The 25,288-nt window shown below is 34.3% G+C and overlaps 1 protein-coding gene across 1 annotated transcript in view; it reads right to left on the reverse strand.

Annotated features, from left to right (window-relative positions):
* Positions 1-3,659: 3,659 nt before the first annotated feature.
* The window catches only part of LOC123530524 (sodium- and chloride-dependent GABA transporter 1-like), a 38,553-nt gene continuing 16,924 nt past the window's right edge, over positions 3,660-25,288 (reverse strand). Inside the window, exons 2-14 of the mRNA XM_045311297.2 lie at positions 17,282-17,489; positions 15,419-15,550; positions 12,708-12,852; positions 12,179-12,316; positions 11,566-11,698; positions 10,766-11,004; positions 10,257-10,381; positions 9,620-9,732; positions 7,517-7,654; positions 5,136-5,238; positions 4,660-4,760; positions 4,256-4,426; positions 3,660-3,818 (exon numbers count right to left, since the gene is read on the reverse strand). Coding sequence (XP_045167232.2) covers positions 3,660-3,818; positions 4,256-4,426; positions 4,660-4,760; positions 5,136-5,238; positions 7,517-7,654; positions 9,620-9,732; positions 10,257-10,381; positions 10,766-11,004; positions 11,566-11,698; positions 12,179-12,316; positions 12,708-12,852; positions 15,419-15,550; positions 17,282-17,489 — 1,905 coding nt within the window. The remainder of the gene's footprint in view (positions 3,819-4,255; positions 4,427-4,659; positions 4,761-5,135; positions 5,239-7,516; positions 7,655-9,619; positions 9,733-10,256; positions 10,382-10,765; positions 11,005-11,565; positions 11,699-12,178; positions 12,317-12,707; positions 12,853-15,418; positions 15,551-17,281; positions 17,490-25,288) is intronic.

Consider the following 25,288-nt stretch of genomic DNA (forward strand, 5'->3'; position numbering starts at 1 on the left):
TTTGTTTTGAGTTTCCATTTCCTGGAATTTCTGGTGTATCTCACACCACTCTCCACTAGTCCAGGCATTGTTATGCTTCCATGTTTCTACTGTGGAATTTTATCTTCAGTCGCTTTATATTCATGTTTATCTGTCATCTCTGTCTTTGTGGTGTTTGAACTCTTCATCCATTTCAATTTTCAGTGTAAATGCTGTTTGTTAGTGATCTACAAGCATTTAACCTGTTTATCTGTAGCCTCTGTGGATTCTTGAACTTCAGGAACTACTTTTTATGTTCTTTAACTGATATTTTTCTGTCAAAATTGTTGAATTTTGATCGTAATTCACTGTGTTTATGCATCGCTTTTTGTTTTGTCGGTATCCACTATGGGTACGGTAACTTCTTGCACTTCTGCATCTACTGTTTGACCTGTAGTATCTATTGCTTTTTGATCTTCAAGCTACACTGACCCGTGTTTTACTACTCAGTCATCTGCCGATTAGTTGGTAAAATCTAGTTCATGCGTCTCCACCACTGGTCCACATGTTTTTCTAGGGTCTTAATCTTCAGGCACTACTTTATCTTTATTCTTAACTGGCTTTTCATTTAACTTTATGGATTCACAATCAAATACAGTCATCTACGACCTGATCCGAATACATACAAAGCCGGACATTTCTTTGTCGTTCAGCATTTGACATTACCAAGTTGAATCCTGTAAAAATTATATATAAATGTGTTAACTATGTCTGTCTGTCCCTTGTTTAATGGGATATACAAGCTCAGTTCTACAGTTGTGAGTGTTTTGAATTTAAACAAACTACAGAAAAATGTGAGTATCTACCCAAATATGATATCCATTGCAGGTTTGCACTTAAACTATTAAAGTATATTGTCATTCACATAACATTCTGTTGTCTCTCCTGTAACAGTTACATAAAACCCAACAGTTTCCATGCATGTAAGTATAACGTTTCTGATTGAAATTTAAAAATAATACAGATATACACAGGATATCATATTCTAATTTCAGCTTGTTTCAGATACACTCGGTGGTATATTTTTTATATTTACATACTGGACAATTAAAATAGCAGAAATTAAACCTTGTAAGGAGCTTACCAACAGCTATTCAACGTATTCAAATACAACTTACTTATGTGTTATTAAGTTGTATATCAGTTGAAATATAAACAGCTGTCTTTGCTGTCACACAGCATGTCTCTCCTGTAATAACAAAACTAAATGTACTGCGGGAAAATTAAAAATGTTGGCATTATGCTTGCTGATGTATGTTTTTTTATTTGGATTATGAAGTAGTTGAAACAATGTTTGAAGTAAACAAGATCTACTCTTCATATAGTCTTATTTCATTCACTGTTTTGCAAATAATGTCATTCATATAACAGTTTGCGCCTTTACTGTTACACAAATGGTCGTTATTTGAGTGATTGTTACTCGAATGAATAGTTTTGAGTAATAGCACAAAAGAAATAATGACGGATCCCTAAGGGATGCCCGACGTGTTATTTTTGGAACTGTCACTTTAGAAAAGTTTACCTTTTAGTTTACCTGGTGCACGTTACAATGTAATGAATTATAACTGTTACTTTAGAGACATAAAAATAACGCACCCACTTACCAACTTTCAAATGGTATTTCCTCCATGAATAAAAACGTATGTCCGCCGTAGCACCTCAAATGTTACCTTGGAAATGATACCCTTCCAAATGGCGGTAATGCATAGATAATATAACAGCGGGATCAGCTGTTATTTTTATTTAACTGCTTTCTGTTACAGGACGGATTACACCAAACCGGAAGTGACTACTCAGTGTTACATGTGAAGTAGTCCAAAATGTAGTTCCATGCTATGGATGAAATCTGGTATAATGAGTGACATGAGGAGGTGACAGTTAAATTTTTGGCTTATGTTTATTGCTTATAGTATTGAGAATAGATCTAGACCATTTTCATTGTAAATTTCTTGGAATAAGTTTTATTCTTTGCGAAAAATGTCTACCTACGCGTAACTGCTAAACGGCTGTTTTCATGGGGGCATTTTTAGAGGGTGATGTTTCTCAGAACAGATTATTTTTCTTATATTCAACATAACATGTCAATATTTTTCTATTTTTGATAAGAGGACATGTTATACTAAATGACCATATATGGTTTTCATATCATTGAAATGCTCTAAAGTGCTGAAAATGAGGTCTGAATGTTTTGTTATTAATATGAAATAAATAAGGACTTGAATTGGTAGAGTGTAACCTACATGAAGAACATATAAAGCTGTGTACAAACTTTGGTATAAAATCAAATGATGATTTGTCCCCTATTTTCCAACTTTGTGTACACTAGAATTCAGGCCAAATGTCAAATAAATATTGATGGTACTTTATTTCGCTATAGAACTCCTCAGTTTTTTTAAACATTACTTCAAACATCAAAGAAATTACCCGGGGACAAAATAAGATACAAACTATGCTAAATAAGTCAAATGTTTTTATCCAAAGCAGATTGGAGTGGAACAACAACAAAAAATGAGCAATAACATGCAATGACAATATATCTCTTATGGTAGTAAATCAACTGATGAAGCATATTTTGGTAGACAAAATGTTATCCATGACCTAAATGCTGCAAAGTAGTCTCCCCTTGGTATACTGTTGAGACACTGGAACCTTGCAGAACCAAGGCCACTTCTAGCGACATAACGTTTACCTGCGACCATTTTCTTAAGCAAAGGAATAGAGAAAAAAGAGTCAGGAAGAATAATGTAGGTACTCAACCTGAATAACATTTTCATGTTCAATGAATGACTTATAACTTGACTTTTGTTATCGGACACATTGTCATGAATGAGCTTATGCCTTTCAAACCTCTACTTGATCGTTTATTGTGCTTTATTTTTAACAGCTGTAAGTTCTTTATTTTTGTAGAACTTGTCTGTGATGGTTTTGCCCTCTTTTTAAGGACTTTGTACAACGGGGCCACTAGAACTGAAAAAAAATCATATAAAACCTTCCTGGCACTTTTTGTCCTTTTTTTGCAAAGACATGCTTTGTCTGACTTTTACTCAGCCATTATTGTTTATATGTGTCTTTGGGGCTCATAATAACAGTGAGCAACTCAATAATTTTCTTTGAATTCATACCGAACATAAGCTTAAAGACCCACCACAACCTTATGACCTACTACCCACACCTACAAAAACTTCATGAAAATAATTTTGATTTTACAGGTATAATACAACTATACAACAAGATGACAGGCGTTTACAGAATTTCATCTGCTAACTCATTCAGACAATCTCTTTTCAGTACAGTTTTAAAAACATACTTAGATAAATCCTATAGAGTATAATGTAGAAAGAAACAAAGTGCGGTCGAAACTTAACTTAATACTTCAAGTTTTGTTTTGTTGTTTTGTTTTGTTGGGTTTAACGTCGACACAATTATCAGTCATATGAAAACTTAAATAATACTTAAAGTACTTTGCATGCTGATATACTAATTCAATAAAATGTTTTGATATTAAACACATTTTCTTTGCCTATGTTGTTAAATTTATTAATTATTTTCGAGCGTCCATAAGCATATCACACACTGTTACAATTTAGCTACTCCAAACTGATAAACATGTACCAGAAACATTTATGTCATCTAATATATTTCTAATCCATACTCGTACTATTTATTTCATCATCTATTGAGAATGGATTGTTAACATCGTGGTACTTATATTCTTCCAGTGTCCACCTGTAATCCGAGTCCTTCCACCGCGGATTTATTTGATGTTTCTTTAGAATTGGTGTTGTCACTTTCATTAGTCGCTGCAAATGAAAAATGCATACATTTTATTTTGTGACATTAACACAACCACATCGTGCAACTCTGTATGTTTTCATATCTTTTTTGTCACATGAGCAGTATTTAAATATCTTACCAAACATGTATCTCTTACGTCAGCGCAGGTATGCTTCAGTTTAATTCAGATTTTCAGATCAGTAGTTATAATCTTCAAGAAATTACAAACGTATAAACAAAAAACGCTTATAAAATAGCACAGACATGTACACGTAAACTTTAAACATGTTATTTGGTATCAGGAAATTAATCATTTGATATTTTATTTGCATAGCTGCCTTGTTGTTAAAAAGGCATCTGCTTTGTTGTTAAAAAGGCATAAATTGACTTGAAAAATACATCTTCCTCATTACCGTATACTTATTTATTTTTGGCTTCGTGTATCATGTCCTATAGTACATACCTGTTTTAGGGACCCATTTGCTGTAGCAATGTAATATATAGCTGATATAGGTACACAGGAAATCGAAGACAACGTGAAAATAAATCCCAATACTGTAGCACCAATGGGATATTCGTAGGTTTCGCTAAATGAAAGCGGTTTGTATTTTACAAGTTGGAACCAGAATATACCCTAAAATTGAAAGAGTAATGTCATATATAATCATACATGTCACTTAATTATGATTATCTGCCTCTGTTGTTTTACATACATACATACATCAACCTTTTAACAGTTTATTATATAATTGTGTTGACTACTCATCAATAAAATTGTGTAGATACTATTTGAGTATGAAATGTATTTCAAATTAATTTGCGGGGCATAAAACGGCCGGAGATATGCCAGGGGTATTTATGGCTTACATTTATAATTAATGGAGCCAAGAACTTCCAGGACAGTTTCAACCATGGTCCACTCCGATATCCGACCATCATCTCCAGAGCATCGTAAAATCGATCAGCCCCTGAAAAAAATATGTGATTCATACAAATGTGTCAATCTTTGAATATAATTATATATGACGGGTATATTTGTTATATTTTCTGGTCATTAGGGGTCCAGGAATGCATTTAATTTACATGTGGGATGCTGTACATTGCATAACCTCCCATGAACAAATTCACTCAACCGAGACTGCTTTTTGAATGCTTGGCTGCTTTTTACGCTTCCAAAAGGATTTTCTTACATATTTTATTAATTTACATTTAATAGTAGAATTTACAATCTTAACTTTAATGCAAATTATCCATTTTCATCATACCGATGTTCTTTTTTAGTATGACAGCAATACTGTGTATAATTGTACATAAAAATGCAAACTGTTGTTTCCTGTTCTTACCAAACACCCAGCCTATTGCAACTGCTTCGAAGAAAACCATAGCAAGTAGGACCAATCCGCTTGCACAGTAGTAATCTATCAGTCGGAACAGGTATACCCCACCCTGTAAGGAAAATGAATGCTTCGATTCTGCAATGAATTTGATATAAAGTAGTAGATCAAATACGAACCCACATCGGTGAGGTGCAAGTAATATGAAGCCAGCGAAGGGAACCACTGGGTCAAGTAGGCTCCTGCTTCATTAACATATCTTTTAAATATTAACTTTAAAAATACAATGATACACCCCTTCCTAAAAAATCCCCAAGAATTTTGTTACAACAGTTCATTAGCTAATATGATTATATTTTAGTTGTAATATCAATCATGTTACTTTTTGTAAGGTGTGATCGGGGATGGATCCCCGACCCCCGCACATCTATGACGGGGACAATAAATGGGTTACCTCGGTAGCCGAAATAAAAAAAAATGACACACCCCTTCCACTATTGAAATAATTTCTGTTCATATTACATTGAAATTAATGCTTACGTGCTTTATTTGTTGTAAATAAATAATTTTAAAAGCGGTTACTGCTTTGGATACACTTCAAAAGGCAATTTCTATTTACTCTTCATGCCTTTACTAAACGGGGTTTCATTTAAGATGACAATAGAATGATTTATTACTTTATCATCAAACCGAGTGTGCTATTATTTTATTTAGTTGCGTTCTGTGCTTCAAAATGGTCCATTAACTACACAACAGCACGTCAGTTCTTTCATTCAGTGTTGGTATTATTTCTCATCCATTGCGTTCTATGTTTCCAAAGAATATTTTAACAAATTTATTTATTAATTGTTAAATTTGAAAGTCTCCTCATACATGGACTTATCCTTTTGGATTTTGTTTTTGATTTGGGGTTTACGGCGCACCAACACAGTAAAGGTTATATGGCGCCAAACAGGACTACAAATTTTGATTTCACATCTCAATTACATCGAAATAAAAGCATGAGGTATGGAATCAAGATTTGTATGCCTGCTGGAATCACAGAGTTACAGCAAAACCAAGTGTCAAGACCCTATTAGTCGCCTCTTATGATCATGCAAGGGTAAGACAGTGGTTCCATTTCTTTTCATACACAGATCGTCCCAGGACCACATGTGGCCCTTTTGGAATTATCATCTATTCAATGTTGCTGTAAAACTGGGATCCTCATCGCATTGTTGCCAAGGACACTGGCACCAGACCAGAAAAAACACTGTACGTGTTATACCATACCCCTTGGTATACTATTAGATAGAAAAGGGGAAAAACACAGGTCTCCCAACACGACATAAATCAAACTGTTGCAGGCTAGGTTTGATTGGGCCTGCTCATGGACGGTAGTGGAAATGCAAGCTACCGACCACGCCCTCTAGCCCCGAATTCAGTAGAACTCAACATTTACATATGTCATCGGGACCAAAATATAATTTAAAGACACCTGCAAATGTATTCATACGGCGGTGCACATGGAACCTTCAGTGACAGAGTACAAGCGTATGGCCCCCAGTAAAAATAATGGCAATGCCCTAAACGAGAAAATAATGGGCAGAACTAAACAGAGAGGATCTGAGGTTATTGAACCTTCATGTTAGAACCATGGTCATGAACGGGAAACTGTACTAACCCATTTCAGTTGTTCGGTAAATGGGTACTATGCATTTTGTGCACCAGTCACATTGTCTCAATATTTCATATCTTAGAGACACTCCGCATACATTATGTTTATGTCAGCGTTACAGAAAAAACTTGGATGAACTTCCCTGATGAACTTCTACAGTGGTAGACATTTGTATTGTTTATTTTATTCACACACATTTATGTTGCATATACACATTCTAGCGTACACGTGTAGTTTAACGACGATTGACATATATTTCCATATCAACCAGTCAGAATAATTTTGATATCTAAGCCGGAATTACATTAGGGAAGTTCGTCCTAGAGTTTTCTGTAACATTGATGAAAACATAAAAAATGCACAGTGTCTCTGCGATATGAAATATTAAGAGCACGATGGAAGATAAAATACCACTTGTTCAGTATGCATAGTACCCATTTACCGAACTGCGCGTTTTAGATGAGAATTTGGCGATTAAAATGGGCTGGTACATTTTCCCGTTCATTACCACGGTTCTTATAGTACACCTAGGGGTAAGGTATAGAATGTACAGTGGCATTTTCTTTCTGTTTTGGCACCAGTGGCCAATGGATATGAGGTATTACAGCCTTCAACCAGAATCTAAATTTGTTTTTTTTTGTTGCTACTATGTCTCAAACTTCTTATGAGTTTAATCAGGTCACAATGTAAGGCTCAATAACACCGATACTTACATTTAATCGAAAGAACATACCTGTGTTACCATCGATAAACCAATCAGGAAACATGTTGTACAGTAAACTGCAACGAAAATCATGCGGTTCCTCGGTTTGTAGAGAACAGACGGGAATCTATCAATGAACGGTGTCAATACGGCCTCTACTCCAGCAAACTGATAATAAAATAATTGCTTCTGAAGGACGACAATAACGGTATAGTTGTTAAGTATCTTTGTTTGTCACCTACAAGCAATTACCAAAGGAACGTTAACGAAACCCGAAACACAGACAAAAGTAGAGCAGAACACGTGACGTGATACATATTAACAAACATTTAACAACGTTAATCTTACAGATCATCCAATATAACTTCAAAGCATCACTTCAAATTATCAGTTTACATTTAACTTGAGTCAAGTTACATTATTTAAGGTTGTCACATAAAGACATTGCTTATTTTAAGACATGTGGATAAGCAGATATATTATTACACTATGAAACCATGTAAATATAACGATTTTGTATTTTGTCATGTTTCTTTACCAAAGCGACGATTCACGTTGGCGCAATTTTACATATCTTGTTTAGATCTACATCATCTTGTTTCAAGGCTATACTGAAAACTCTTATTGTAAAAATCTGTTTCTCATAAAAACAAAAAAGAGACCTTAACATCAGATATAGATATACAAATTTGTTCTGTTAAGCCTGCAGATCGGAGTTTCATGGAAGAGAGGTTCCGCCACAGATACGCAACTTTTACAACTACAATGATTTTAATACATTCCAGTACGACAGACCATACCACAGAGGCATTAAAGATCCAAATAATGAATGCAAGGTAAGCACACAGTAACATTCATTCCAGTACGACAGACCATACCACAGAGGCACTAAAGATCCAAATAATGAATGCAAGGTAAACACATAGTAACATACATTCCAGTATGACAGACCATACCACAGAGGCACTAAAGATCCAAATAATGAATGCAAGGTAAGCACATAGTAACATTCATTCCAGTACGACAGACCATACCACAGAGGCACTAAAGATCCAAATAATGAATGCAAGGTAAACACACAGTAACATTCATTCCAGTACGACAGACCATACCACAGAGGCACTAAAGATCCAAATAATGAATGCAAGGTAAACACACAGTAACATACATTCCAGTACGACAGACCATACCACAGAGGCACTAAAGATCCAAATAATGAATACAAGGTAAACACATAGTAACATACATTCCAGTACGACAACCATACCCAGAGGCACTAAAGATCCAAATAATTTAATCAAGGTAAACACATAGTAACATACATTCCAGTTAACGACAGACCATACCAAGAGGCACAAAGATCCAAATAATGAATACAAGGTAACACATAGTAAATACATTCCAGTACGACAGACCATACCACAGAGGCACTAAAGATCCAAATAATGAATACAAGGTAAACACATAGTAACATACATTCCAGTACGACAGACCATACCACAGAGGCACTAAAGATCCAAATAATGAATGCAAGGTAAGCACATAGTAACATTCATTCCAGTACGACAGACCATACCACAGAGGCACTAAAGATCCAAATAATGAATGCAAGGTAAACACACAGTAACATTCATTCCAGTACGACAGACCATACCACAGAGGCACTAAAGATCCAAATAATGAATGCAAGGTAAGCACACAGTAACATTCATTCCAGTACGACAGACCATACCACAGAGGCACTAAAGATCCAAATAATGAATACAAGGTAAACACATAGTAACATTCATTCCAGTACGACAGACCATGCCACAAAAGCATTCCAGTTATGCCTTAAAATAAATCTAATTGTACGTGTTATATTTGAATACCAGTAACCACTTTGAACATGTGTTAGGATAAACAAGGTAAAACCAAGCCATAAACAAGAGCAGCAACCACTTGTAAAGTTATAACAATTTTACACACATATTGATATTTACAGTACAAGCGGCACAATCGTTAAGTTTTAACATCACACAAACATGTATCCTGCTTTCAACTGGAATACAAATACATAAAAGAAAGATAAACTTAATTTATTGACAGCAAAGTTGTACTTAAAATAGCATATTTCAAGCAAACGTATAATACCTCACTATCCAGTCCGACAAATAAGATGGTTAGGAAAAATAAGACAGACCAAAGAGGCGAAAGTGGCATCTGTGTGACAGCCTTCGGGTAGGCCAGGAATACTAAACCCGGACCTGGAAATAACACAAATAGAAACAATTATCAGTTTTTATTATTTGTAAAAACATTAAAGAAGTTGCAAAACACCAATATTTTATGTTTGTTCTGCTGTGTTAACCAATGAAAGTACATGAAAGATTACATTATCTACTTACGTAATCACCAAAGGTTTACGAAGGGAGATTCAACAGAACAAAGAACGATAATTAGACCTAGAAGAAACAGATGGAAGCTATTAATAGTTTTGTAACTAGTGCGGCCAAACAGCTGCACAGTGTTAAAAATTATATACCATGTATGGCCATACATTCCAAGGGGCAAGTACATATGTTAACTGTAACTATTTACGAATGCAAAATTGTGTGTCTTTCGATTTTGCAGCAACTGTTTACGTAGGCAAACTACATTTCTTGGGCAGCAAAATTTACGAGATTAGACATTTTTGTCCAATTGTATCTTGCGAAAGCAGACCATTTTCATTAAGCAATTTGAGCCACAACAAAGGAATACAGTTACGTGTTTTTGAACACTGATATACCTTGAGAAGCAACTTTCTCTATTGGAATTTCCATTTCATACGACATGAAGCCAAGAATGGAAAAGACTGCTAGACCTCCAAAGATGCTTGTAAGACAGTTAATGCAGATAATTACCAATCCATTTCTGAAAGTATTTTATTTCTATGAGGAAGGAATCATGATACAAAATAAAACTGGTCAACAGTGCAGTAGGGTAACATATCTGTTCAGGTATATAAGTTAGAATGAATTTCTGACAACCATCTTCTTACCAACATATTAAAGTACAGAGCAGGCAAACGAAAGAAAGCGGTTTGGGTGACTTTGTATATGACGTAAAGTGCGAAGTGAAATTTCTGATAAGCCAACGAGGCACTATACGATCTAATAATTTAAACATTTGTCAAGTTTTTTCCATTTGTTTGTAAAACAATACAAAAGAACATTGACATAATGTGAAATGCTAGGTAATTCAGAAAATTCTGAATTTTTGCAGCATGATAAAGGGAAGACGCACATAATTTATTACCTGACGCAGTTTGTTTTGAACTTGTTGTAGCTCCCAAGAGTAATCATAAAACCCTGTCCAACACCGATTGAATATATAACCTGTGTTCCTCCATCCATCCAAACTTGAGCATCGGCGAGACGGCTGAAGTCTGGTTTTAGGTAATATATTAGACCAGTAGCTGCTCCCTTTAGTGTTATCCCACGGATGAAGATCACCAGCAGGAGAAAGTATGGAGCAACGGCAGTAAAATATACAATCTGTAACAAGCAATTCGAATAATCTCCAAAATATGAAATGATAGAGAACATCAGTTGTCTCTTTGACTAAGTGTTATTATATTTGCCATGAAATCATTTTATTGTAATAGAGCATTTTTTTTTGTTTTTAAATGTGATAACGTGACTACATGTCTGGTCATTTTGGCGAATGTCACTGCAATATAATAACGTAATCATTTCCATCTTAAATATTAGACATGATAGAAACCCATATATATAGGCCGAAGTATTTCAATACTAGCATATAATGCAGCCATTGCTATTATTTCTTTACAATCTTAGATAAATTTATGAGTTAATCTATATAAATGAATTATTTTCTGATTTCATGTCGCACGAACACTTCTTACATTTCGTCAACGGTTTATAGTTGCTTAGCACTTTAAAATTATTTCTTGTCGTATGATTATGGTATTGAAGTGACCCCAAATTCAATTTTAAGGAAATGTTGATAAATGATTTCTTTTTAAACTCATTCACATACTACTGACTCCTAACATTGACTCATATTTGAATCGGATAAAGAATAAATCTACAAACCTTTCCTGTCCACCTAACACCACGACATATACAAAGATACACCAACACCCAGGCAACCAGTAGGGCTACAGCTAACCCAGGAACCAATGAACCGGGCTCATGTATTCCACTTGACATATTCAATACTTTTCGTCTGTAAATATCAGATAATTCATAACGATGAATGTAAAAGAATTATATACATTGTACAAAAATGTACTGTGTAAATACAAATAATCAAATAAACTTATTTTCATAGTGCAATGTTAGATGAATCTGAATGATGTGAAGAATGGAGAAAACGAAACTTGGTCTAACAAAAAATCGCGTTTTAATGTTCTGTTTATGTATAGAATATACGATTGTGTTCAAAGTACGCATGAAGGCCCTAACCGCATGTAAATGTAAACGAATCAGCCGCGAGTTTTTCTTAGTGCTTGTGAAGTATCTTAAGTATTTAGAGACGAGGCTAACTGCAACATTTGGCATGCGTTCAGTTGTATTATTTCATGTAACTTTATCATACTCATATTTTAAACAGTATAACAGAAATTCCTATGCTTTAAAATGTTTTTGATGAACCACTGGACATGTCCCTGTGATAAAAATCTCCACTAGTATCATAGTAACATACTCCCAGTATTCCACAACAGCATCCACGGGTGGCCCTAGCGTCACATTATACGTGTCACAGTCTGTCACGTTTTGATCTATTGTAGTACAGTTTGTTACGACTCTAGTCCTTTCCAAAGGCATTCCAGTAACGTAGCACCTAAATCGTGTCAAAATTATGTAAAATTAATGTAAATGATACAATTACACGCGTATAATATAAAATGACACTTAGTTTTATAACTTGTATATGTACTTAATTGCTTTGGTTCCATATTTCAAATATCACTGATACGTAAAAGGTTTATAATGCATCTGTTTATGATGCAGCTGCAAACCATTCTGTTGAAATATCCATAAATCTAAACATCTGAAACGTTTTGAATATCTATTTTTACATCATAAATATCAATGCGATGTTTTACACTTTCTCTAATAAAATAAGTAATATTCAAAACCTCCCCCATCCACAACACCAAACGAAATTCACTGCTTACATTGCTTTTAAAAGAAAATGCTCTGTTTATCCAAATCATAGTTATCAATACCACCTTTCTGAATTCCAAGGATTTCCACACGTTGCCCATGGTAACTGCGAGGTGAAGGACACGGCGATGTAATAAAGAGCCCAAGCAACAACAACAATGTAGTATACATTCGTGTAGAGCGTGATGACTTGAGACGCAATTCCTAGACCTAGATGTATACAAGATAACAGAGCTCGCTCGATGAATTTAGACGCAAAGCCTACACATATCATATGTGTATACAAGACAACAGTGCGTGATGAATTGAGACACAACGCCTACACCTAGTTGTATATAAGAAATCAGAGTATGAATACTTGAGATATACAAAACAGAGCATGAAGACTTCAGACGCAAAGCCTGCACCTAGATATATACAAAACAGAGCATGAAAACTTGAGACGCAAAGCCTGCATCTAGATGTATAACTTGCAAAACGGCTCTGTGACACTATCAATACTAAAATTGTTGGGTATATATAATTGGTAAGTTCTGCTATACTATGGTTTTTATATACTGCGTAAAAATAATTACAGTTGTGCTTTCGTGCTTTCTTAGATGTTTGATAAATGTCAGTGTGAACAAGGCATTTATTGTATACCGTCTTCGCTGAAATATATTATTCTATGTATACAATGCCATGCTCTGGGCTTATATTAAAATTTATCAAACGTATCATCAATGCAGGTAATACGCGCCGCGGAAATGAGATTATAACTCCAACGGCACTCTTTGGACACAGTGTGATAATTGTTGGTAATTAAATGTATTAAAATGTCAACAACGGAAAATATGGAAAAACTTGCAATTTTCATATTTTATATTGATTTCGAAAATGAATTAAGTATAACTTTTGGGATTTTAATTAGTTGTTGTTTAGAAAACATTTCTAATGAAAGTCATTGAAAAGGACATTATGAACCGCTTTGAAATTATCTATGTTACCAATCATTCTGCTTAAATAAATTATCCGTTCAATGCAGGTAATACGCGCCGCGGAAATGAGATTATAACTCCAACGGCACTCTTTGGACACAGTGTGATAATTGTTGGTAATTAAATGTATTAAAATGTCAACAACGGAAAATATGGAAAAACTTGCAATTTTCATATTTTATATTGATTTCGAAAATGAATTAAGTATAACTTTTGGGATTTTAATAGTTTTTTGTTTTAGAAATACATTTACATGCACAGAACAAAAGACATAACTCGATTTGAAATTATGTGTCCAAATAATTACACCTTAGAAGTCGAAGATTTCACGTAACTTATTTCCTTAAATATTGTTTTACTAAAGATAATAGGTAAGGGTAGAATTCTCGGAAGGACAGAGCACCAAAACACAGCTCCAGAGCCACGCATTTGCCAACAACAAAATGAAGCTGTAATGGAAAAAATATTTCAGACGGGTTGCTTCAAACATCCAACAAGTACATATTTATTCATGCTAAATATTGATGGAGGGGAAGGAAATAGTAAAGGGCGAAATGGGGTCGGGGCGCGGGAGGGGGGAGTAAACACAACGACAATCAACTGAATAACCTAGAGAAACGAACAAACAACACATAACAAAACAGTAGGGCACCGTTATAAAACAACTCAGCGAGTAGTGTATATGCAGTGAATATCCGTCAATAAAAATTAAGTAGACAAAGGTAAAGATGCATATATGAATGCAAGAACTACAATATAAAACAATACTGTTTCATGTACGTAATGTCTGATTGCTATATATTTACAAGTTTATAAAATAAATAATATTTAGTGGTTCACGCTGTGTGAACGCTGATGGTTATAAGACAGTATTTCCTTATTATGTTATATGAGCATGTTATAAATCATACGTTAAGACAAAGCAAAACTAAAATAAGAAAGATAGTTTGTGTCGTATTTTTTAAAAACTGTTAACCAATATCATTCTGGATACAATTGGTTCTGCCTTTGCGACCAGTGTAGATCTGCGTTGTTCGCCATTCAGTCAAAATATTTTTGGTAAGCACCCTTTTAACAATTAATGGTGCTGGAGCAAATTGAAAGTTCATTACAGAAACTTAGCAGGGTAGGGTTAAAAGCACTTGTTTGAAAAGAGGCTACGTCATAATGAGTCATGTCTCCTACCAAAACGTCGTGTATTTTATACGAAATATAGCGCACAACAGCCTTGAGACTAATGCTATTGGTACAGATACATGTACTAGTATTTACAGTACAAATACTAACGCAAGTTATTGATAAAATTTCGTAACAGTTCAAAAATATATCCTTATTTGAATAAAACATTATAATTTTGCTGCAAGATAATTTTGATTGGCAATATACTGTTGAATGTTTTAAAAAATTCAAATTTTATCATATTGAGATCAATGGTGCTAAAACTTGTTTGAACTTACATGTTCATAACTAAGCAATAAATAGAAAAGTCCGAAATACTCTCCTTCTACAGTTATGTGTCTTCTGAATGGTTTGGCAGTTACCCGAGCGGGAAGCTCACATTTGCCAAACATATACCGCGTATACAGCCTAAAATAAATGTTCATAGGCATATCCCTTAAATATTATTTTATACGCCGCTGTAAGGTTTCTTTTCGATTTGAGAAAGTTTAGTTCTTCAAACATGTCTATTTTTATTGCATGTTTTCCTTGTTTTTAAGAACATTATTTCAAACTTACAACCATTGAATAAATATACTTTACATATCGAAACACAGTATGTTTATTATCTGTATTCTCACCCTGAAAGACAGGAACCATTTTCCATGCTTGAACAACTCCGCAACTCGTGTATTGACCCAGACTTATTTCAGCGATATACGTAGGAGCTGCAGCCAGGAAGAATGATAATGCATACGGAATCAAGAAGGCACCTGTTGTAACAATGGTTAAAAGTAATTAATTATACAAGTATCATTCAAATGTCTGTTGTTTTTAATTCAAGAAGTTGTATCATCAGGACACAAACGGATAATATTAATATCTTTGCGTTCATATAAAGTGTACCGATGATGCTTTTCAAAGTACAATGCTTACTTCTAAACAGTTTTCAAAAAAAAAAAAAAAATCATTTTCAGCATAATTAAATAATCACAAATCTTCAGTATAAAGATTCTAGTATTTCTGTCATAGTTAATGCTATATTTTAGAAAGAACAAGAGCTGCCGGAAGACAGCAACGTCGACCATTCAACAGCCTTGCCCTCTGAATGAATATTAAAGTCGAAAAAGGGAAATAATCTTGTAACAATGTATAACAAAGGTATGGCACATATACAATGCATGTCAGCTTATCATAGCGGTCAAGTGTGTGCTGTTTCAATCCATTCCCATTAGATACCGAGATACCAGCTAACATACAAACACTTAACCAAAATATTGCTATGTAGGAAAATAGGCATACTTTTGTATCAGAGTGCAGTGTGGAGTTGTGAAACCTGTACACTACACGTCAGATCATCACTGTCAATATATGTATGAAGTTTCAATCCAAAGGGCTACTGAGTTCGAAGCTTGCATCACTGGCGCCAGATCAGAAAGAAAATGCCTCTGTACATATTATACCCTTCCCCTAGGTATTCTATAAGAACCATGGTCGTGAACGGGAAAATATACTAACCCGTTTCAATCGCGCATTTCATACCTAAAACACGCAGTGGGGTAAATGTGTACTATGGATATCAAACAAGTGGTAATTTATCTTCCATTGTGTACCGGTCACATTTTTCAATACATTTTATCTTAGAAAAACAACGCGTAGTTTATAGTAATTTCAACATTACACAAAAAACTTGCTTGAACTTCCCTGGTGAAGTTCCGTTCTAGATTACAAAACCATTCTGATTGGCTGTTGTAAAAATGTATGTCAATCGTCATTTTACTACACGTGTTCGCTAAAATGTGAAAATGCAGCAAAATGTGCAAAATGAATAAAATATACAGAACAGACGCAGACCAATGTACGATTTCAAATTAAAGATCATATACAAGATGAATTTCATTCTTCATTTCGAGTTTTAGTGTAAAATTTTGATTTTTTTAAAATCTGTTTTTGTTTGTTTACGTTTCGCCAAACATGTGCGCACTGCCGTGACCTCTAGACCGGATGTTCATTAGGGAAGTTCAAGCAAGTTTTTTCTGTAACGTTGACGAAAGCATAAAATATGTTGATAATCTCAGCAATATGGAATATTGAGACAATGTGACTGGTGCACGATGGAAGATAAATTATCGCTTGTTCAATATGCTAGGTATCCATTCACCGAACTGCGCGTTTAAGTTGAGAAATGTACGATTGAAACGGGTTAGTGCACTTTCCCGTTCATGACCATGGTTCTTATAGAATACCTAGGGGTAGGGTATAACATGTACAAAGGCATTTTCTTTCTGATCTGGCGCCAGTGGCTTGCATTACAAAAACTATACAAAATCGTGACGTCGACGCCGACGAGTAGCAGAGCTAAGCATGAAATAAAGTGACAGAAATAGAAGTAATTAAAAAAAGGATTAAAACATAAGACTCAGTCAGTTTAAAAATAATTATAAATTTAACATTCAACATACACACGTTTTGTTCTAAATGTTTTTAAATTCCTGTTAACATACCTCCACCGTTTTTGTAGCATAGATACGGGAAACGCCAAATGTTACCAAGACCTACGGCACATCCCACTGACGTCATTATGAAGTCTAACTGCGTCGCCCATGTCGCTCGTCTTGGTGACTTGTCTTCGTTCTGTTCATCTTTTGTGGCAGTTGATGTGTCGTCAACAGTAAGATTTGAAATTTCAGAAGGTGTTGTTGCCATAGTTATCTGTAAAGTCACGTAACATTATTTTTACTTAGAACCATTTAACTTGCATATGATATCTACTTCACATTAAAAGGAAGCTAGTACATTCTTCCTAAATAACGGCATTGAGGCCAAGTTATTTGAACCAAACAGATGAGTAAAACTGTCATGTATTTTCACCACTAGTTTTCGTTTGAACCAATTTTAGATGTGATTTTGAAATAGTTTTTTCAAGTAGGAAATGCATATCGGTGTGCGAGCACCAATGTCTATGAGAATGTTCGAAAGACGTTTGTTCAGTATTGTGTACGAAAAACGATCGACATTACTGTGAAATCCGTATGCTTGTTCTGCGTTTCGTACAAACGAAAGTAAAAGTGTTGCGTACATAATTGATTTATGAAAACTCAACGTTACACCACTTGTCAAATACACGTGTTACCATTTTAAATGTTTGTGTCATAGAGGAACGCGATGTCATGAGGGAATATAACTGAAATTTCTTGCGAAAAACGAAACGAACGAGCACCATGTGCTCAAATTAAAATCAAAGACCAATGCACATAAATGTACATCCTCACGTAAAATACTGACTTTTTTTCAATTGAAAAATGATCTTCACAGTTTTTTTAAGTCGTATACTTTTCTACATTTATTTGATCATCTTTTTCTTGCTGTCGCCAGGAACATATCCAAAATTAAGATTTTTCCAAGCAGTTCTTACAGAAAAAAAAATCAAATGATAAGCTGAAGGTATGGACTTATCAAGAAATCAATGCAACAGGACGCGGGGCACATTGGGCGCCGCTTATGGACGACCGGTGGCATAATCACCAGCTGAAAGCTCTAGTTTGATACTTAACCTCACTCATAGTAAAAAGAAGAGGGAGACGGGAGGGGGCGGGGTGAAATAAGAAAAGTAACACCACCAATCAAGAAGACAATGCATATAACTACATAACTTATAATTCGGAACGAACAAAAAAAAAGCTGAAAATAGAGGCAACGTCATAGAATGGTCAGTAACCTATGTAAAAGAAACTATTGTTTTAAACGCGTTTAGAGCATGCCGACCTTACATTTGCCCTATTTTCAGCATGCTATACAAATAGTGTAAATAAGATAACATCCGCTTAAAATGGCTCTAACAGAAGTGACAAAGCAACATATTTTTACGATCTATGGTAGAATTTAGTGAAAGTCTTTCGTAATTTATGATATCGGTTACCCTGTTGTTATAATATTTTGGTAATATGAATATTTCTATGACTTAAATGACAATTTTGAAATTTGAGATAACAGCTTTGTTAAATTGTAATTCTTTTAGATAAATAAATGTAGGTTGTCCATATTTAATGATATATCCAGAGGTTCATTAAAAGCTTCAATAATGTCAAATTAGAGCTCAGTGGACAAACTGGACAAGAAATCTCGTTCATAACAGTATGAAAATAAATCAACAATGAGTAAGGCGAAGTTAGTCCGCATAGGGATGTCAGTTACGTGTTCTATGTTTTATTGCCAAATTTAGTAAAAATGTTATCGTTTAGTTGACGCTACCAGTTTATCTTTCATGAGATTATGTGGTAAATTACAAAAAATCGTAAGAACGTTTGAAGTATTTGTTAAAGTCCGCTCTCCGTGATTATTGACGGACCGAAGAAGATTACAATAGTTTTCTCCTATAGTGTAGGGCAATACCTCTGCACGTGGTCATTTATTTCAGTCAGACGAAATGAAGTCAAATGAAGAGAAATAATTTTTGTAGTACATAACACTGAATTAGCAATAAACCGAGCTTTATATGGGGTTTTGTGTAATTTAGGGATCAAGTTAAGAGCAGAGTGCTACAATTGACTTTAAATTGTTTGTTATGTACATGTCATTCCCCCATATGCTTTATTTATTTTATTATCGTTTTATTTTTAATGACCTAAGCCTGACATAGCTTTGAGACATCACGTATCTCCATAAACCGGATGTTTACACTATTTCAAAGTCTGGGTTATTCTTGATTTTTCCAGAATCTTCTTTTTATTCTTGGTTATATATGAAAGTGCTTGAACCTTACATAATACTTTAAATAGGAAGCTGGCTGATGATAGTGCAGAACCTAAAGTAAGACCTTATTGAAAAACTTTCCTGTATTCCTTAATAACAAAATATTACCAGTTTGAAATTGTGGAGTTAATAATTTATATTTAAAGAGAGGATTTATGTTCTTTGGATAGAGGTGGACGGATAGCTCAGTGGTTTGCACACTGGCCTTCCAATCCTGAGGTCGGGGGTTCGATCCCCGGCAGCTACTCGGGAATTTTCAGAAACGCTTTTCAGTGTTTCCCACCTAACTGGGGGCTTTGTCTCACTCTGCCCCTCTGGTCAGATCGCTCTGTGTCTGTACTAGTAGAGGATGAATTATGCGCCCATGTGGCTGCATTTGAACTATGTAAAGCGCCTTTGAACGTGAAATTGATCATGAAAAGGGCGCTATATAAATCTGGTATAATAATAATAATACTAAATTCAGTTTGGATTGTTTGATAAATGTAGAGTTAACACGGACTGGATTTTAATTTGACCAGGACAGAATGTGGACTATCCTTGCATCCTTGGACTTTATGGCTAGTTGACATACTTATAGTATTTGAATTGTTACTTTTTATAATAAACTTTTCTTATTGTTAATAGTTGCTGGTTTGCTTTTCTCTTTCATCTTAAGTATTTTAGTAACAAGCAATTATTTACCCTTAGATGTAACATTATACATTGATCTATATGATCGCTGACAAAATTCTTCTCATATCGTGGCTATAACTTGTTTCAATTCATTTTGTAATGTATCTGCGTAGTAAATTTATCATATTATGATAATATTGTTTGAAGCTTTGTCTGCAGGAGTTAAACAAATTTTGTATGGAACATAGCTTTCTTTAGAATCGAAGTGACAACTTTGGTTAATCAGGAAGGGTCTGATTAAAAGAATTTGATGCGAGTTTGTATAATAATTAAAATATTCTTTTTCAACTCAGCAAGAGCGTTCGTGTCTACATTTTCTTTCTGACACCTCTTTGAGCATAATCATCAATAGATTGAGTTATTTCAGAGAAACATGTTACATTGTTTATACACGATGGATTCTAAAATTACCCGTTATGATATAACTGGTCGGTTGAGAACAGTATTTTAACTTTCAGTTAGAAATGACTTGAACATGAAGCTCTTTGTCTATATTTAACAAGGGCGTATTCAAGGGTTGAGCGCAGCCGGCGACCCTCCCCCCACTAAATAAAATCCAGCGAGCATTCTAAAGTTGAGATGTCAGTTATTTCAGTCGAAATTATCGTCTTGCTTAACTAGCAATTTTTATATCAATACTATTTATAATTAATGTAGTAGTTGAAACAGGCAACAGTCAGATCAATTTGGTCAGATTGTTTTTTTTTTCGGAAATTGAAAACTTTAGAAGACGACATTGTCTCAAATATTCATGTTCAAATATATCAACTATACGCCAGATCATTTGAGGTAAACCTGTCAAAAAATAAAATCTGAAAGGGGGGGGGGGGGGGGGTGAGACATGCCCCGGACCTCCCTAACAAGTCCGCCTCCCCCTCCCCCTCAACTCAAATTAGTGACCTCTGTTTGTAACAGATAATAGATGCATCCGAAATCTTGAAATATTTAGGAATAGAAATAACTACAAGCATATCTCTGAAAGTACTAGGAAAATATATAAACACTATTCTTTAATATATTTTGAGAAAGTTGAGTGCATGATCAGATTCAAAATAAATATGTGACCTTAGAAAATACTGCGGATAACTTTGAATCAGAAATGCAACTTTATAAAACCGATGTGTACAAATGGTGTCCGCTTCTTGATGAAGAATCATTTAGCTAGGTGGAATATGACAACATAGCATGCCTGCAAGTTTTAAGTACGTGTATCATATTGCAATGAGTGACAGTCGTGACAGTCGTTCTTTTAGGATGTTAACGTTTAATTTTTCCGTTTGCCGAACACCATGAGAAAGTTTAGTTTCTTTTGTCATTTTATTTTTATAACATAGATGAATTTTGGGTATCTAGTTCCATTTATGGCCCATGTATGGCTGACTTGGAAGGTTTGGGTACAAGCCCCGTACTTGATTAATTACACAGTCATGCTGGCATAATCTCTCTTAATGTCCACACATCAGCCTCTGTGCTTGTCATGTTTAATGCCCTATTGCTTTTTCTGAATATACCGAGGGAAGTACCAAGCCCCTGCATCGGATAGCATATTCCAGTATTTTTGGTACCTTTTTTCCGTAACCCACTATTTCTTTCATGTGGATTTGCACCATTACCAAGCCAGGACTGTCGTTGCAGAGTAACGAATGGATTCAGGAAACATTGTTGACACGCTTGTCCAATGTCAATATCCACAAGGTTAGCCTGTCTGTCATCCATATTATCATCACTGTCATCATCATCATTGTCCCCACCGCCTGTCTTTCCCTCAGTTACTGGACATGGCATTTCCACATTTTCAACAACGAGCAAGTTTTCACTATTGTTAGAATCATTAAAATCATTTTCCTCATCATCCTGTGCCAACTCTGATGACTAATGAATTCTCAAAATCCCACTCATTAAATTAAAAAAAAAATGAACCAACATATCAAACCGTTCCCTTGAAACTTTCAAAGTAATTTCTCGTTTTTCAGCCATTTTGTCTAAAATCTCGCACAAAAATTTTGCCGGGAAATTTCACAATGTCAACATATCTGGAACAGATGATTCCATTATTTCTGTGTACAGTTTCTGTTTGCTTATATATGATATATTTTGTACTAAAAATGCTATATGGTCAGAACTGTATAATTAAATTATAGTAATGCTATGTACTTTAATGGGTCAGAATAGTTTACTCTTTAATATTTGAAATAATAAAGTCAACATAACAGATAATCCTACAACCCCATAAGAATTGTTTCTAGTGTCTATGGAACTTGACCCAAATTAGTTTATGATCCACTGACCATTACAGTTATCTGTTTCATCAAGATCAGGGATTTATTTTATGGCCCAGCATGAAGCATTCTCATCAATTATCTATATATCCACATGTAGATTGCATTTTGTGAAGACTGCACATGTATTTAGTCTAATAAATGTAATTTGCATGCGTGAAAATTGAAATATTCATTAAGAACACAATTAAAATCTGTAAACATAATTTCTAAAAGATGCCTCTTTACCAGTTATGACAGGTAAATAAAGAATTTGGAAAATTTACAATAAACAGAATATTTTAGGGCTGATAAAGGCTGATAAGCCTTGGTAAACTAAGAAATAACATTTATGAAATTTATATTTAAAGTACATAATTTCAATATCAAACTCATTTTTTTCACTGTTTATAACAAGTCTAAAAGGGTATATATAAGTATGGTAATAAAGTGTTTACATCCACCATTGATTACCATGTGTGATGATGTAAGAAAGTACTTATTAACTGATACCAATTAACACATTGCACTACAGATGTCCATATATACCATACCAATTGTCATTTTTTATTTGACTTAGATTAGAAGCATTATATGTATAATGATGAATATACAAGTATCATATCAGTATATGAATATGATTTATTAGTATTTATTATAATCAAGTCCTCTAAATTTATTCAAGATTTACTGATTTAAAAAGTAATATTGCAATGTTTTATACAGACGTTACAATAATGTGTTATGATTTAAGTTTACGAATAACAACATTGCTCTTTGCATTTGTTATCAATTGTTGATTAATATGACTAATATTAAGTTTACATTTTAACTAAAAAAGTAAATACACATTATTTATGAAATACATGAAATACTTAAGAAATAATAAATCTGTTCCTATATTTTATCAGTCGTTTGGATGCGCACTCGTGATTTAATTATTACGCATCCAAACTCCTGCCCATATTTTATTAATTGATAAAATTATTGGAACATATTTATTATTTCGATTCTAACAATGCAAATACTTCGCATTTTACAGTACTACATTTTCAGCGTAGTACGTCATTCGGGTCATATGCTGTTACAATTTACCCCCTATGGTTAGAAAGAGTTGCATAGCCAATGGAACGTATAGATATTTGTTTCTTTTTATCAGAATTTTGAGAAGTATTTATGAATTAGTAATCTAACAGCTCGAAAACTAATTATGAAGTGAATCATCAAATTAGTCGAGTTGACCCTGTGTTACAAGTTACGAGCTTAACTTTATATGACGTCACATCATTATGACGTCATACTTTATGTCATACATTTATGACGTCACTACTGAATCTTAACTAAGCTAATTGAATTCGCTCGTAGAGATCAAAACGTGTTTTACGGTCCTACACATAAGTCAGTATGACTTTTTATCATATTTGTGTTTTTGAAATGCTGTTTTCAATCGTTTGGCCCTTAAATAATTCGTATGTAATGGAACTGAAGTAGAATCTCTTATGCCACAATCATAGGGGGTGAAATGTAACAGCCAACCATATTTTATCGTAGATTCATGCATAGGCGATTTCGCTATATGTTTATATAGCAATTGCTGCAGATCGTGTTAGAACAGTACTTGGTGTTCTCTATGCTGGTGACCATTAGTCGTTACTGGAGGCAAACATTATCAGATACCTGTTGGAATCTTATCGTCTGCTACAGATAAACCACACCTACAAATTGTGTGTGTAGCAGCTACCGGCGATTCCCCTTTTATTTCCCCTTCTCTTCCAATGTTGCTACACACTTTAATGCAAATAATCATTCTATGAATGACTTCTCATTTATGCCGATTGATATTGTGAAAAATAATATTGACCGTCTCTGTAAAGAAACTTTCTGGATCCATAAACTAAAAACAAAAAGTCCGGAAGGATTAAATTCAAAACTGCTATTTACAATAGATTAAATTCATGAATATTATGCATGTGCAGTTGTGCATTTACACATATACTCTAGGTACTATTCCGTTTTTTCCTATCACCGCTTTTTTATGTAATCTTACTATAGGAAATTTTTGGTATTTTCATATCCGGGATAGTACCTTGTACTAATTATATGTATATAATTATATGTATTTGCATTTTGATATTTTGATTAACGTTTTCCCGCCATTTGACGTTACATTATCAGTTTTACGTCACGTCCGTTGTTTATATTTGTATGTGTATTATCCTGATGAAGGCGTTAGCCGAAACGTTGATGAGATAAAAAAACTAGAGTGGTGGAACCTATGCTCGCGGTATTTTGTACATATATTATCTTTTTAAGAAACAAGAAAAAATTATTATTTCGATTTGCCTATACAAAAACATAAAGTTATCCTCCTATTATCGAAACATATTGTTGATGTGCGTCATCACGTGACTTAGTCGTCTCGTGAGCTATCGACACGGCATAAGTGAAAAAGTGAAAATTCGCCCTGAAGGGAACCTATGCTGGCGGTATGTTTTATCTATTAAACTAAGGGCGAAAAAAAACATTCAGCAGGCTAAAAATGAACAAACAAGCATATGCGAATATAATATTTAGAACATTACTCATTTATTATGTGAAAAACAAAAGAAATGAGGATAAAATTTAGTATGTGCCTCTATGTGTATATTTCCCTTACAGAAATGGAGTCACTATTAGGAAAAAGCTTATAAACGTATAATAATGTTATATAAAAACAGAATGTTCAAGTATTAATGATTCAAACAACGACCGTGAATAACTCACTAATGTTTCCGACACTTCTTTTGTGTGTAGGAAAATTACTCCTCCCTACATCTCAGAAAAAGC

The sequence above is a fragment of the Mercenaria mercenaria genome, chromosome 13, assembly GCF_021730395.1.
Source record: "Mercenaria mercenaria strain notata chromosome 13, MADL_Memer_1, whole genome shotgun sequence".
Lineage (NCBI taxonomy): Eukaryota > Metazoa > Mollusca > Bivalvia > Venerida > Veneridae > Mercenaria > Mercenaria mercenaria.